This window comes from Melanerpes formicivorus, unplaced genomic scaffold (genome assembly GCF_026170545.1).
Source record: "Melanerpes formicivorus ecotype bairdi unplaced genomic scaffold, bMelFor1.0.p_v2 SCAF_2, whole genome shotgun sequence".
In the NCBI taxonomy this organism is placed as follows: domain Eukaryota; kingdom Metazoa; phylum Chordata; class Aves; order Piciformes; family Picidae; genus Melanerpes; species Melanerpes formicivorus.
The window spans coordinates 50,985,080-50,997,526 of NW_027142354.1; the positions used below are offsets into that span (position 1 = coordinate 50,985,080).

At 49.7% G+C, this 12,447-nt stretch overlaps 1 protein-coding gene across 2 annotated transcripts in view; it reads left to right on the forward strand.

Annotated features, from left to right (window-relative positions):
• The first annotated feature begins 4,027 nt into the window (after nt 1-4,027).
• Nucleotides 4,028-12,447, forward strand: part of STK10 (serine/threonine kinase 10) — a 54,559-nt gene continuing 46,139 nt past the window's right edge. For both annotated transcript variants that reach the window (XM_068160144.1, XM_068160146.1), the window contains exon 1: nt 4,028-4,242. In XM_068160144.1, the coding sequence (XP_068016245.1) occupies nt 4,087-4,242 (156 nt within the window). In that variant the 5' untranslated portion in view covers nt 4,028-4,086. The remainder of the gene's footprint in view (nt 4,243-12,447) is intronic.

A 12,447-nucleotide genomic window follows, 5' to 3' on the forward strand; every position in this document is an offset into this window, starting at 1 on the left:
CTGCCAAGAAGTGCTGGCTGCTCCCAGTGGTTGTGGTTAATGCACTGGCAGTGCTCTGTCTGTCCATGGGATGAGCTGTGCTCTCATGAGCCTGGGGCAGGTTTGCAAAGCTCTGTGGCTTTTTTTTTGGAGGTTTTATTTTCTCATTTATCACTTGAGAAACAATAAGAACGAGTAATCCACAGACAGATAATTAACCTGTTTCCTGACTTGGCTTGACACCTGTGAGCTCTTTGCAAGAAAGGAGTGGAAAGGATCCAAATGGCTTATTTCCTTTGGCTGTGGAGCCACAAGATAGCAAATCTGCTTATAGGGTATCAAGTGCTGAATGAAACATGCCAGAGCCCTCAAAACACTGTGCTGAATCAGAGCTGCCCAGAAACTTTCTAAGGGGTAACTTGAGTTTGCAGACTGTGTCAGCAGACTAACCATCCCTCTGAGCCTCAATCTGAACTGCCTACCCTCAGATAGTCTACAGGACATCTGCAAGCCCTTGAGCACAGGGTTTATCCTGGAATCATGGATTACATATATTTCCAGCACCTGGTAAGGACAGATATCCCCAGTACCCTTGTAGGGGTAACAGATGACGAAGTCAAACACTTCTCAGGGAGGCAGATGACAGAACAATGGGCAATGACCACAGGTTGCAGAATAGGAGGTCCAGGGGGACATTCCTCCCCCAGGATGGTGATGCACCTTGGAGCAGGTAACCCCAAGAGGCCAGGGCTCCATCCTGTGAGGTTTTTGAAGACACAGCTGGACAGACTGCTGTCTGACCTAGCCTGGTGCTGCTGACAGAGAAGGTGTCCAGAGAAGGGCAACGAGGCTGGGGAGAGGCCTCGAGCACAAGCCCTGCAAGGAGAGGCTGAGGGAGCTGGGGTTGTTTAGCCTGGAGAAGAGGAGGCTCAGGGGAGACCTTATTGCTCTCTACAACTACCTGAAGGGTGGTTGTAGCTGGGGGGGGTGTTGGTCTCTTCTCCCAGGCAACCAGCACCAGAACAGGAGAACACAGTCTCAAGCTGCACTAGGGGAGGTTTAGGCTCGAGGTGAGGAGAAAGTTCTTCACAGAGAGAGTTGTTAGCCATTGGAATGTGCTGCCCAGGGAGGTGGTGGAGTCACCATCCCTGGAGGTGTTCAAGAGGGGATTATATGTGGCACTTGGTGCCATGGTTTAGTCATGAGGTCTGTGGTGACAGGTTGGACTTGATGATCTTTGAGGTCTCTTCCAACCTTGGTGGTTCTGTGATTCTGTGACACTCCTGCTCCAAGGAGTAAGTTAGCCTAGATGGTCTCTGGGGGGGTCCCAGGGTCCCACCCAAGCAATGTTTCTGTGCTTGTGCACAATGCCCAGGTCCCCTAGTATAATAAAGTAAAAACTCTGCTTTTAATAAGAATGATAACTTAAAACTAATATACATATCTATTTTAAATAGCTAAACCACTGGAAAATTCTAGATTAAAAGAGATGAAATGTTGGGATTAGTTGCTCTGTTCATGTCCCATTCTATTCTTATCCCAGTGGTGCCAAATCCACACATTGTATCAGGTAGATCCAAACCCCATGAGTTAGGTTAAAGAAAAAGGAGGAGGGGGAAAAAGGTGCTTCACTATTGTCAGCTTCTTTCTGTTTCAGGGGTTCACTTGGGTTGCATTTTCAGTTCTTTTTTTTTCTGACAGCTCAGTTGGGGGAAGGGCAGAATTAGGGGAACATGAAACCTTCTTCAAAAAAGGGCTTCTGAAATTCTTGTGCAACCACAAATTTCCAGGAACTGGAGATGTAAAAAGTATTTCAAACATCAGAGTGGGGAAATTCCTGAAAGAAATGTTGAGGGTTGATCATCCCCAGGATAACCCCCTTTTTTTTCTTAACAGCAAAGGCAAGGGGAGGAGACAATCGACCCCCATGCTTTGGGGTACAATATATCAGGGAACTGATGAGAAATCACCAAGGCCAGATGTTCTCAAAGCCAGATGATGAGTTTTGCCTGCATTACTCATTGGGATGGAGTCTGCAGAGGCACACAAACACACACACCCCTGCCTCTGCTCTCATCTGGTCAACAGGACACATGTGGAGCAAAACATACACACTGGTGTGAGCAGTGCTGGGACCACTGAGGTTTGCCTGGACACCTTGAGGACTGTGTCCAGTTCTGGGCACCTCAGTGTAGGAAAGATGTTGAGTTGCTGGAACGGGTCCAGAGAGAGACAACAAAGCTGGGGAGGGGTTTGGAGCACAAGCCCTATGAGGAGAGGCTGAGGGAGCTGGGGTTGTTTAGCCTGCAGAAGAGGAGGCTCAGGGGAGACCTTATTACTGTCTACAACTACCTGAAGGGAGGTTGTAGACAGGTGGGGGTTGGCCTCTTCTCCCAGGTGGCCAGCACCAGAACAAGAGGACACAGTCTCAAGCTGCCCCAGGGGAGGTTTAGGCTGGATGTTAGGAAGAAGTTCATCACCGAAAGAGTGATTGCCCATTGGAATGTGCTGCCCAGGGAGGTGGTGGAGTCACCATCACTGGAGGTGTTTAAGAGGAGACTGGATGGAATGCTTGGTGCCATGGTTTAGTTGATTAGGTGGTGTTGGATGATAGGTTGGACTCGATGATCTCAAAGGTCTTTTCCAACCTGGTTTATTCTATTCTATTCTATTCTATTCTATTCTATTCTATTCTATTCTATTCTATTCTATTCTATTCTATTCTATTCTGTTCTGTTCTGTTCTGTTCTGTTCTGTTCTGTTCTGTTCTGTTCTGTCATTCACCACTGAGCCCTCGGTTAAAACCAGAGATGTTAGGAAGCATGGCTGCACCGTCGGGTGTTTCCCCTAGGTGTCCCCATTTAATACTTGATTTCAAGTCAGCTTTTCTTGGGATTTGAAGTTTTGCCAGGGAAAAGACACAAACCTTCACACTTGACACCAGTTGGGTCACATCTCTAAAACAAATTCATGGTGGGTGCCCGCAGTGCTGATGCGCTGGAATTCCCGCTACTGAGAGTTTTAACAAATATTTGTGTTTGGCTGTTTTCACATTAGATGAACCCAGGGAAGAGGGAAATGCCTCCCTGTTGCCAAAGCATCTTAGGATTATGTTTCTGCTCTCAGATGTGTCTCTTTGCTCAGGATCCAGCAGCACAGCCAGCCGAGCGTGAACCAATGTGTGCCCAAGTGATCAAGAAGGCCAACAGCATCCTGGTCTGTGTCAGAAATCCTGTGGCCAACAGGACCAGGGCAGGGATTGTCCCCCTGTACAAAGCACTGGTGAGGCTATACCTTGGATGCTGGGTACAGTTTTGTACACACTCACTGCAAGAAGGACATTGAGGTGCTGGAGGATGTCCAAAGAAGGGCAACAAAGCTGGTGAAGGGTCTAAAGCCCAGGTCTTAAGAAGAACGACTGAGAGAACTGGGGTTGTTTAGCCCGGATAAAAGAGGTTTGGGGGAGACCTTCTGCAAAAGGAGGTTGTAGTCAGATGGGGGTTGGTCTCTTCTCCCAAGGAACAAGTGAGAGGACAAGAGGAAATGGTCTCAAGTAGTATACGAGCAAAAATGTCATCACAGAAAGGGTCGTCAAACCCTGTATCAGGCTCCCCAAGGCAGTGGTGGAGTCCCCTGGAGGAACTGAAAAGCCGTGTGGATGAGGTGCTGAGGGACATGGTTTAGTGGTGACCGGGCAGTGCCAGGTTAACCGTCGTACTCAATCGTCTTAAAGGTCTCCTCCAAACAAAACGGCTCTGTAGCTCCCTGGCTCGTTCAGGGGCACGGCTTGCCGATGGGGCCGAACTGAGCCGGGCTGTGCCACACTGGACGGTGCCCTAGGCTGAGCGGAGCCAAGCCCTACCGCACCGCGCAGTGCCGTGCCGAGCCGAGCCGAGCCGAGCCGGGCAGGGCGGGGCGCGGCGGCGGGACCAGCAGGTGGAGCGGCGGCGGCTGTTCCTGCGTCGTGCGCGGCTGGGGGCGGCTCCGCGCCCGCGCCCGCTCCTGCCTGGCCGCTCCCCCGGGCGCGCAGCGGCTCCGGCCTCCCCGTGGGGCAGGGCGCGGGAGGCGGCTGGCGGCAGCTCCCCGGCAGCCCCGCTCCACTCCGCCATGGCTTTCGCCAATTTCCGCCGCATCCTGCGACTCTCCACCTTCGAGAAACGGCGCTCCAAGGAGTACGAGCACGTCCGCCGTGACCTGGACCCCGGCGAGGTGTGGGAGGTAGTGGGGGAGCTGGGCGACGGAGCCTTCGGCAAGGTCTACAAGGTGGGTCCGCGACGAGGGGGATCCCGGATGCGGGGCTCAGCACCTGCGGCCCCGCTGGGTGCCAGCGCCTGCTCTCGCAACTCGGGCTCGTTTGTAGCTCCCCGTCTGCGGGAGAAACTCCGCGGGGCTCGGAGCCGGCTCCGCGCATCCCGTTAGCTGCTGCCGCGGGAAGGGAGAGGGACGGGGGGCAGTGACAGCGGGTCAGCGGGATGGGGAGTAAGGGGGGTCGAGGAGTGCCTGGGGCAGGGCAAAGGAAGGAGAGAAGAATTCCCCCCGTTTTTCTCGTAAAACGTCTGCTTTCAGAGCGATGCCTTTGTAAAGCGACGAGGTGTTCCTTTGCCAAGGCTGTCGGTGCAATGAATGGAGGGAGATTTCTTGGAAGTCAGCGGGCTTGGGGCCGCCTCCAAGTTTTGCGAGGCTCCGGGGGTGACATTATTTGTATTCCTGTGGTCCTCGCCGGCAAGAAACTCGGAGCGAGAAGAGGAGCTCAGGTCCTTGAGAGTGAGGATGTGCCCAGTACTATGGACGTTTAACCTTTGTGTTGAAGGATGGGGATTTTAAAGGCCAAATACTGTCTGTACTTTGCACTCCAAAGCGACATTGTGCTTGCTGTGACCAGCTCTTGAAATACACTGGTTTCAGTTGAGAGAGGAGGCTGAAGCTGGCTGGAGGAGCAGGTTGGGGATCCATCCCCCCCCCGGAGACCTAGGTTACACACATCGTTTGGAGCTGGGGTTGTGAATTAGCTGTTGGGCAGCTGGTTTCTGATGGTGTTATTAGATCATTTCCCTTTCCATAACTGAGAAATAAGTAGTGGCTGAAGAGAAGCCCAGGAACTTGCTTGTTGTCTCCAGCGTGGTCTGATAGAAGCTCTAAAAGTACCTAAGTGCCAAGTATCCATTGAGTAGAAATCCTTGGTGAAGGCTCCTATCTCCTGAGAAAATATGACTCCTGAAAATGGTATTTAAATCCCCAATACACTGACCCATACCAAACCCCAGCAGCAGTAGTGTTCAGTGCCCCTGTTACCAGTTGACTTCAGCGCTGTGCATTGAAAACTCATTTGTATATTTCATTCAATGATAGGAGCAATGTAAACATTGCAAAATTAGTTAACAGGCTTCTGAGTCACTGAGAATCTAGAAAATAAAATAACTAATTCCAATCCTTTCTCTTTTTAAACATGTCTAACAGAGGCACTTGGTACCATGGTCTGGTTGATTAGATAGGGCTGGGTGATCAGTTGGACTTGATGGTCTTAGAGGTCTCTTCCAACCTGATTGATTCTGTGATTGCTTGCTTGCTGGAAGGAGCATATCCAAATTAGAGCACTTTCAGAATAAGGCAACTTTATAAGTGGCTGGCTTGATTTTTAAGTCCTGTGTCATACCTGAATGTCTCTGCTAGTAACTCCAGCCTCACGCCTCATAGAAAATTATCAGAGTAACCTTATGTACTGTAGGTTAAGAATGTCAGCCTGCCACACCTTGAGTACTGTGTCCGCTTCTGGGCTCCTCAGTTTGGGAGGGATGTTGACTTGCTGGAGCGTGTCCAGAGAAGGGCAATAAAGTTGGTGAGGGGTTTGGAACACAGCCTTATGAGGAGAGACTGAGGGAGCTGGGACTGCTTAGCCTGGAGAAGAGAAGACTCAGGGGAGACCTTATTCCTCTCTACAACTACCTGAAGGGGGGTTGGAGATAGGGAGAGGTTGGTCTCTTCACCCAAGCAACCAGTACCAGAAAAAGAGGACACAGTCTCAAGCTGTGCCAGGGGAGGTTTAGGCTGGAGGTTAGGAGGAAGTTTTATACAGAGAGAGTGATTGGCCATTGCAATGGGCTGCCCGGGGAGGTGGTGGAGTCACCATCACTGGAGGTGTTCAGGAGGAGACTTGATGGGGTGCTTGGTTGCATGGTTTAGTTGGTTGGGTGGTGTTGGATGATGGTTTGGATGCAATGATCTTGAAGGTCTCTTCCAACCTGGTCTGGTCTATTCTATTCTATTCTATCTCCTTTGATCCCCATTTTGACCCAAATGAGAACATGGATTAGAGTAAACAACACAGTGAAGGGCACATGTTAATAACCAGGAGTTCACACTGCCCATAACTAGTGCAGCTGTCTGCTTTTGTGATGCTTTAACATGATTGGTTGGGGGGTGGGGATTAATGTGCCAGAAATGAAAGGGCTCTTTAATTCTTCTTGGTAAAGGTTTAATTTTCCATCTTCTTTGATCTCTGCCTGTTCTCCATCCTGATTGGTGAATGGACATGGGTTTTGAGGCGTTCTCGTGCAAGATCTGGTTTGTTTGTTCAAGGATCCAAGGTTATTTGGGTGCCACGCACTGTACAGGCTCATGTTAGATCATAGCCAGTGGTGTTACTGCAGAGGTGGTGTTTCCTGCCATGCTAAGATTAAACCTGCGTGCTGTCTTCCTTTGTCTTTCTAAATCTGAACTGATGCACACAGGATGGAGGTGTGAAAGAAGAGGCTTGGCCTCTTGTTCTGCTCAGCTGCCAAAGCCACCCAAACCAAACAAATTAATCCTCTGGTGTGCAAGGAGAACGTAGGTGGCCGAGATGCATGAACAGTTTTAATCTTTCTCCTGGAGTCACTCTAAAGTCAGTTTGCTCTTCACACAAAAATGGGCAGTTAGAGCAAGGCTGAGTGTTGAGTTTCAGGATGTTTGAATGAAGTTCCTGCCTGTCTTCCGCCCCTTTTCCACACACGGAAGCGTGGGGAGGTGATATAATCTGCCTGTGCCTGCATCCTGCCTCACATACCATCTGTTGTACTTGCTGGAAGAGCCTGTTGTCCCTGAGCAGTGCAAAAGGGTGGAATTTGTACATGAGGAGTCAGACCTGGGAGAAATTTGGATGTGCTAGAAGAAAACCAAAAAGTGCTCCTTTCAGGAGGTTTTGTTTTCACAGGATCAAAGTTTGAGCAGAGGAAGGATGGTTTAGCTGGCTGGGGGTTTTACTGGGGAGCATTACAGCCCTGCTGAACACCGTCAGGGAGGTGTGTCTTGGACTCCCCATGCACTCAGCTGAGCAAACTTGAGCTGGTTTGACACAGCAGTTACAAAAGTAGGACGGGCTTGCTTTAATTAATTAATTAAAACTAATAATAATATCTAGTGGAGCCTGAAATGTGTACAGCAGACCCTAAGAAGCCTGCAGCCAGTGGAAGCTAGTGCAGTTTCCCTAGTTTCATACATAGACTTGGTTTCACAGTGAAGGAGGACCTGTTTGTATGAAGAAACAGTGTGGTTGCAGAGGGTAATGAAGCTGAAAAATAGGAAGGGGGTAGGGAGAAACTGTTTCTTTCCAGTTCTCATTCTATTAATGTCTCAGGTTTGGTAAATCCAGCAGATATGATAAGGAAGCATCTGGTAGCAGCCCACAGACATCAACACACTGCATGGCAAACACACTTTGTTATCCACTTCATCCAGAGCTCATCACATTGAGGGTCTTAAATCAGGCAGCAGTCAGGAGCGTGGGAGCCTGGGAAGTCCACAGCACCTCAAGGGTTGTGGGCTCATAAAGTTCCTAACTCAAGCCCTTTCTAAACAGTCTTCAAGAAACAGTTATTTTTCTTCAAAAAGACCTAAGATTCAGTTCCTAAGAGAGTGGCTGTGGCTTTTCTGGTTCAAAGCTGACATCTGTTTGCGTGAGCAGGGTGGGAGAAGCAGTAGTGGTATCCCCTGAGCTGCTCTGCTGAAGCAGAGCTGTGCTGATCTCAGGGCTGTGCAGATGCTCAGAGCAAAGCCAGCGCTGCTGGCTGCCGTGAGCTGGGGGCTTGCAGCTGCTGAACCACATTTCAGTCCTGCAAAACCCATTAGCTGGTGCAGAATTTACTGCTGCAGGTAGTTGCATTAATGTCAGCAGGAGCAGATACAGAAGGAGTCTTCTGGGCATTGGGAATGGCAAGCTAGGAGGGGATGGCCTGGAGCTTACAGAAACGAGGGCTCTGCTGGAAGAAGCCCTGGAACTCGTGGCCTTTCTCGTGGGGGCATTGCTTTGCTGTGTTCAAAAGCGCTGTGAAACACTATCTCCCCTTCCCAGCATGAGCTGATGGGGACACTGGCTCCCTGATAAGGCTTTCTTCTCACAGGGTGGGGACAGGCTGTGAGAGTATGGGCTGCCTGCAGCCCCCAGTGTGGCCAAAAAGGGGTTGTTCACTTGAACACTCCTCCAAACAGCTCTCCACGATGGCTTCCAGAGAGATAATGCCCAACCCTGTGCCACAGCAACTCATAAACACGCAATTCATGCTGTTTTCCTGTCTTCATAAGATACAGCTTTAAAAGCTGAGTTTGGATTATCTGGTCTGCTGTGGTGATATTAATGCTGTACGTCCTACGGACTGCAAGTGCTCTGTTTTGAAATTTGGATGATAAAAGACTAATTGTTAGATGCTGTGCAGCTGCCTTACAAGCCTGGCTTTTAGAGCCACGGGCCCATTCAAAGGCATGAGACTGGCCCTGCCACTTGCAGACCTCTCCCTGCTCACCAGCCAAACCTGCACCGCTCTGGTTTTGCACGCGTTGGCTCAAGTGACTTGGGTTCAGCTCTTGTCAGTTTGATTCATGAGGGATTTAATGTGTAATTCCTGGAAAGGGTGTCACAGAGAGATGCTAATCTGCTGGGTTAGTTTGAAAAGGGGAAGGGGGCAAAAAAAAAACGGCAAGAGGGAAGCTTAAGATGATTGTAACTATGGCCACCAAAAAAAAAAGCTAAACAATGGTAAGGCCAAATCATGGCCTTGTCCCTTAGAGTAGCTGAAGGGTTTCCTTAAAATGTTTCAGCTGGGGAGAGCAGAGGAATGGGGAGACATCACTCCTTCACTTACAGAGCAGTGGCCCAACAATATTATACCTGGTTGAACTTTAAACTGGATGTTCACTTTAAACTCGCTGGAATGCGTGATGCTCCATCCCTGCTGAAGTCCAAGTGAAACTTGCCCTGCACTCTGTGGAGCCTCAGCCCTGTCCGTGTGGCAGGGGAGAGGGATAGCCTCTCCATGGCCTAAATATTTTGATAATGACTTCAGTGTCATGGCCCAGAGCTTGGCAATGCTGCTGGCAGTGGGAGCTATGGGCAGCTGCATGGGAGAGAAAGCTTAGATGAAGGCTTTGAGCCTTTCACCTTCACGCACATGGCAATCGTTGCCCCGTAGAAAAGCCCCTGCCCAGAACATACCAGGATTTTTTTTTCCCTTTTTGAATGTGCAGTTTCAGTGGCAGGGAGGAGGTTCTTTTTCTTATCCTACAGTCTGTAAATGTGGGGTTCTCCCAGTGCTTGTGTCTTCTGACATCGTTGCACTGCTGCCTGGCCTGCGTTTCTCTCTCCGAGCAGTGGGCAAGCACGGGTCTGCTGCTGGGGTGTGCTCCCTGGGCAGGCTCATGCTGTAGAGACAGCAAAAGTCTCACGTGTTTTGTATTCTTCTATCAGGGCCTTGCTTATCTGATGCTTTTCTGTCACAGTGTGAGAGGGCTGATAGCATGCTACCACTGCCTCTCTAAGCCCTGTTTCCTGCCTCTCTGTGCTGGGTTAATGCTTGGACTTGAGGATCTTAAAGGTCTTTTCCAACCTAAGTGGTTTGATGACTCTCTCAGGCATAGCAGCCATTCTCACCACTGTTCAGACCCCAGCTCTCTATGCACCAAATTTGTTGCAGAAGTTGCTAGGAAACTCAGAAGTGGTTGTTTGGCTTTATCTCCTCCTCTTGTTAGTGTTTTTCTGGGGGAGGGTGGGGTTGTTTGTTTTTTGTTTTCTTCCAGTGTTGTGGCATTGACTGAATGAAGATGGGGCTGGAATGTTTCCCTTGGAGCATTGCACTCTGCCAGGGGCCCAGCGGTCTTCCAGTGATTTGAAGGATGTTTCAGCCTTCCAGTGTAGGCTGAAAATGCTGGATCCATGTGGATCTTTCCTGTCTTCCAACCTTGCATGGGTATTTGTTCACTTCACACTTGCATTAGGAACTTGAGGTCTGCTCAGTTTCTGTAGGTGGGCTATAGTGAGCTGTACCAGCAAAGAAGCCTCTTCTTCTGGCCTCTGCTGCTGTGCTTGGGTGCAAGGTCTGGAGCATTGCATGGAGCATTTAGAGGACACAGTCTCAGGCTGCACCAGGGGAGGTTTAGGCTGGATGTTAGGGAGAAGTTCTTCATAGAAAGAGTGATTGCCCATTGGAATGGGCTGCCTGGGGCGGTGGTGGAGTCACCATCACTGGAGGTGTTTAGGAAGAGACTGGATGGGGCACTTGGTGCCATGGTTTAGGTGATTAGATGGTGTTGGATGATAGGTTGGACTTGATGATCTCAAAGGTCTTTTCCAACCTGGTTAATTCTATTCTATTCTATTTCTGCCCCTTGACTAAGGTATTGCTGCTGGGGCTTGTTATCTCTGTCCCCCTTCTGCTGGGCTGTTGCTGAGCTTCTAAGGCAAGAAAAGTTACATGTGCCATGCTTTGGTCACACTTACTTTGTTTGTTTGTTTTCCCCCACATCTCTACAAAGAAAACAAGTCTTTAGCTTGAGCTCGCTGGTGGTGTTACTTTCCTTTGCAGGAGACCAGAGGAAGGCGTTTCTGGGCTATTTTCTGTTTGTTTGCTTTTCTCCAAGTAACACTTCTTAGTTTGTTTCACAAGCCACTTCCACTTCCCCCTAGCCCTTGCAGAAGCATTGCCACAACTGCCAGAGCAGCAGCATGGGTTCAGCCCAGTGCAGTTGCAGCCCTGCCCAGCCCAATGCCTATGGCATGGACCTCTGTGAGGGGCTGCTGTGCCAGAGCTGTGCCAGCCTCACTGCTGTGCCTGTGCCCACTTGTCACTACAGGTGGGTGGCACCAAGGGCTTCATTTATGGTGATGCAGTGAAGTGGTTCCAGGAAGCATGTTGGGCATGGAACTTGCTTCAGCCCCCACTGATTATCTGACAATAGTATGAGCACTGACTCAAGCCTTCTGCATCTTTGTTTATTGATGCAGAAAGCTGAGGCAAAGTTCATCAGAAGGCAACAAATCATTACATAATCCCTCAGAAATATGTAAGGGAGCAGTTGCTGGTGTACAAAGACACAGGGCAGGAATAGGTTGTGTGGGTGGCACAGCAGACTCGGAGCTACCAGCCCCCAAGTGCAGCACCCAGAGAGAGCACCAGGCTTTGTACTCTTGGGTCTTTAGCTCAAGCTCTCTGGGCAGAGAGAGAAGGCTTACAAGGATGGGAAGAGTAGGACTGGTGTGTTGTCGGTGCTAGCTGTCTTCGCTTAGGAGAGTTCATGCAGGATTTTCCCCTCCTCACCTAGCAACTGGCCGTCCCTTTGGCAGTCCCACTTGAGGAAGGACTGAACAATCCAATCTTCCTGTAATGTGTACTTTAAAGGCTTAAAATAGTTCCTGGGCTTGGCACAATCTATTTCACAATAGCTTGGAGGGTGAGTCACAGGCAAAGGTCAAACAGCCTCTTCTGTCACCTGAGCAGGCACCTCTCAGCCCTTAAACCCATAAGCTGAGCAGTAGTTTCTTTATGCTTTTGCCTTCCAGGAGTAATCCTACTCATCCCTTCCTCCCTGGTATTTGGCAATGGCATGTCCAGCACCCATCTCTGGCAAGATCCTTTGCTTTGTATCCTGCTTGGCTCCTGGTGTGGCTTTCTGGAAGTGGTTTACTGGATGAGTTTGATTTGATCTGTTTTCTTTCGTGGAACCAGTTGCGTTCCGTTCCTCTGTCTGCACAGACCCGTGTGGTGTCTTTGCACAGAGGCCAGCGGTGGCCATAAGGGCTTTGCAGGTTTTAAATGCCAAGACTGTAATGAATCTGACTGTAGTTCAGCAGCACATCCTGGGCACTATGCTGGCAGATGTCTGCTCTGGTTTTCTTATGGTGCTAATTAGTGCTCCAGGGACAAATTATCAGTGGCATTAAAATGCCTGGGACTGGAGGAGAGAAAGCCTGGAATTGGATGTGTTCTTTTGACTGACCAGCCATAGGTAATACAATGGCATCAAACAGCTTCTGTTCTTGGGATCATACTATCTGGGTGGTTCTTTCACTTCTGTCCATAAATTTCACTAGGGGGAAAAAAGGGAAAAGCTGTGAATCCTCAAAGGCTGCATGTTTGGGGCTGCTTTACCTGGAAGCAGAAGCATTCTCCCCTTCTCTGCATGGGCTTTTGCTGCATTGGGAACCTTGTGATTAGTCTAGGGTTT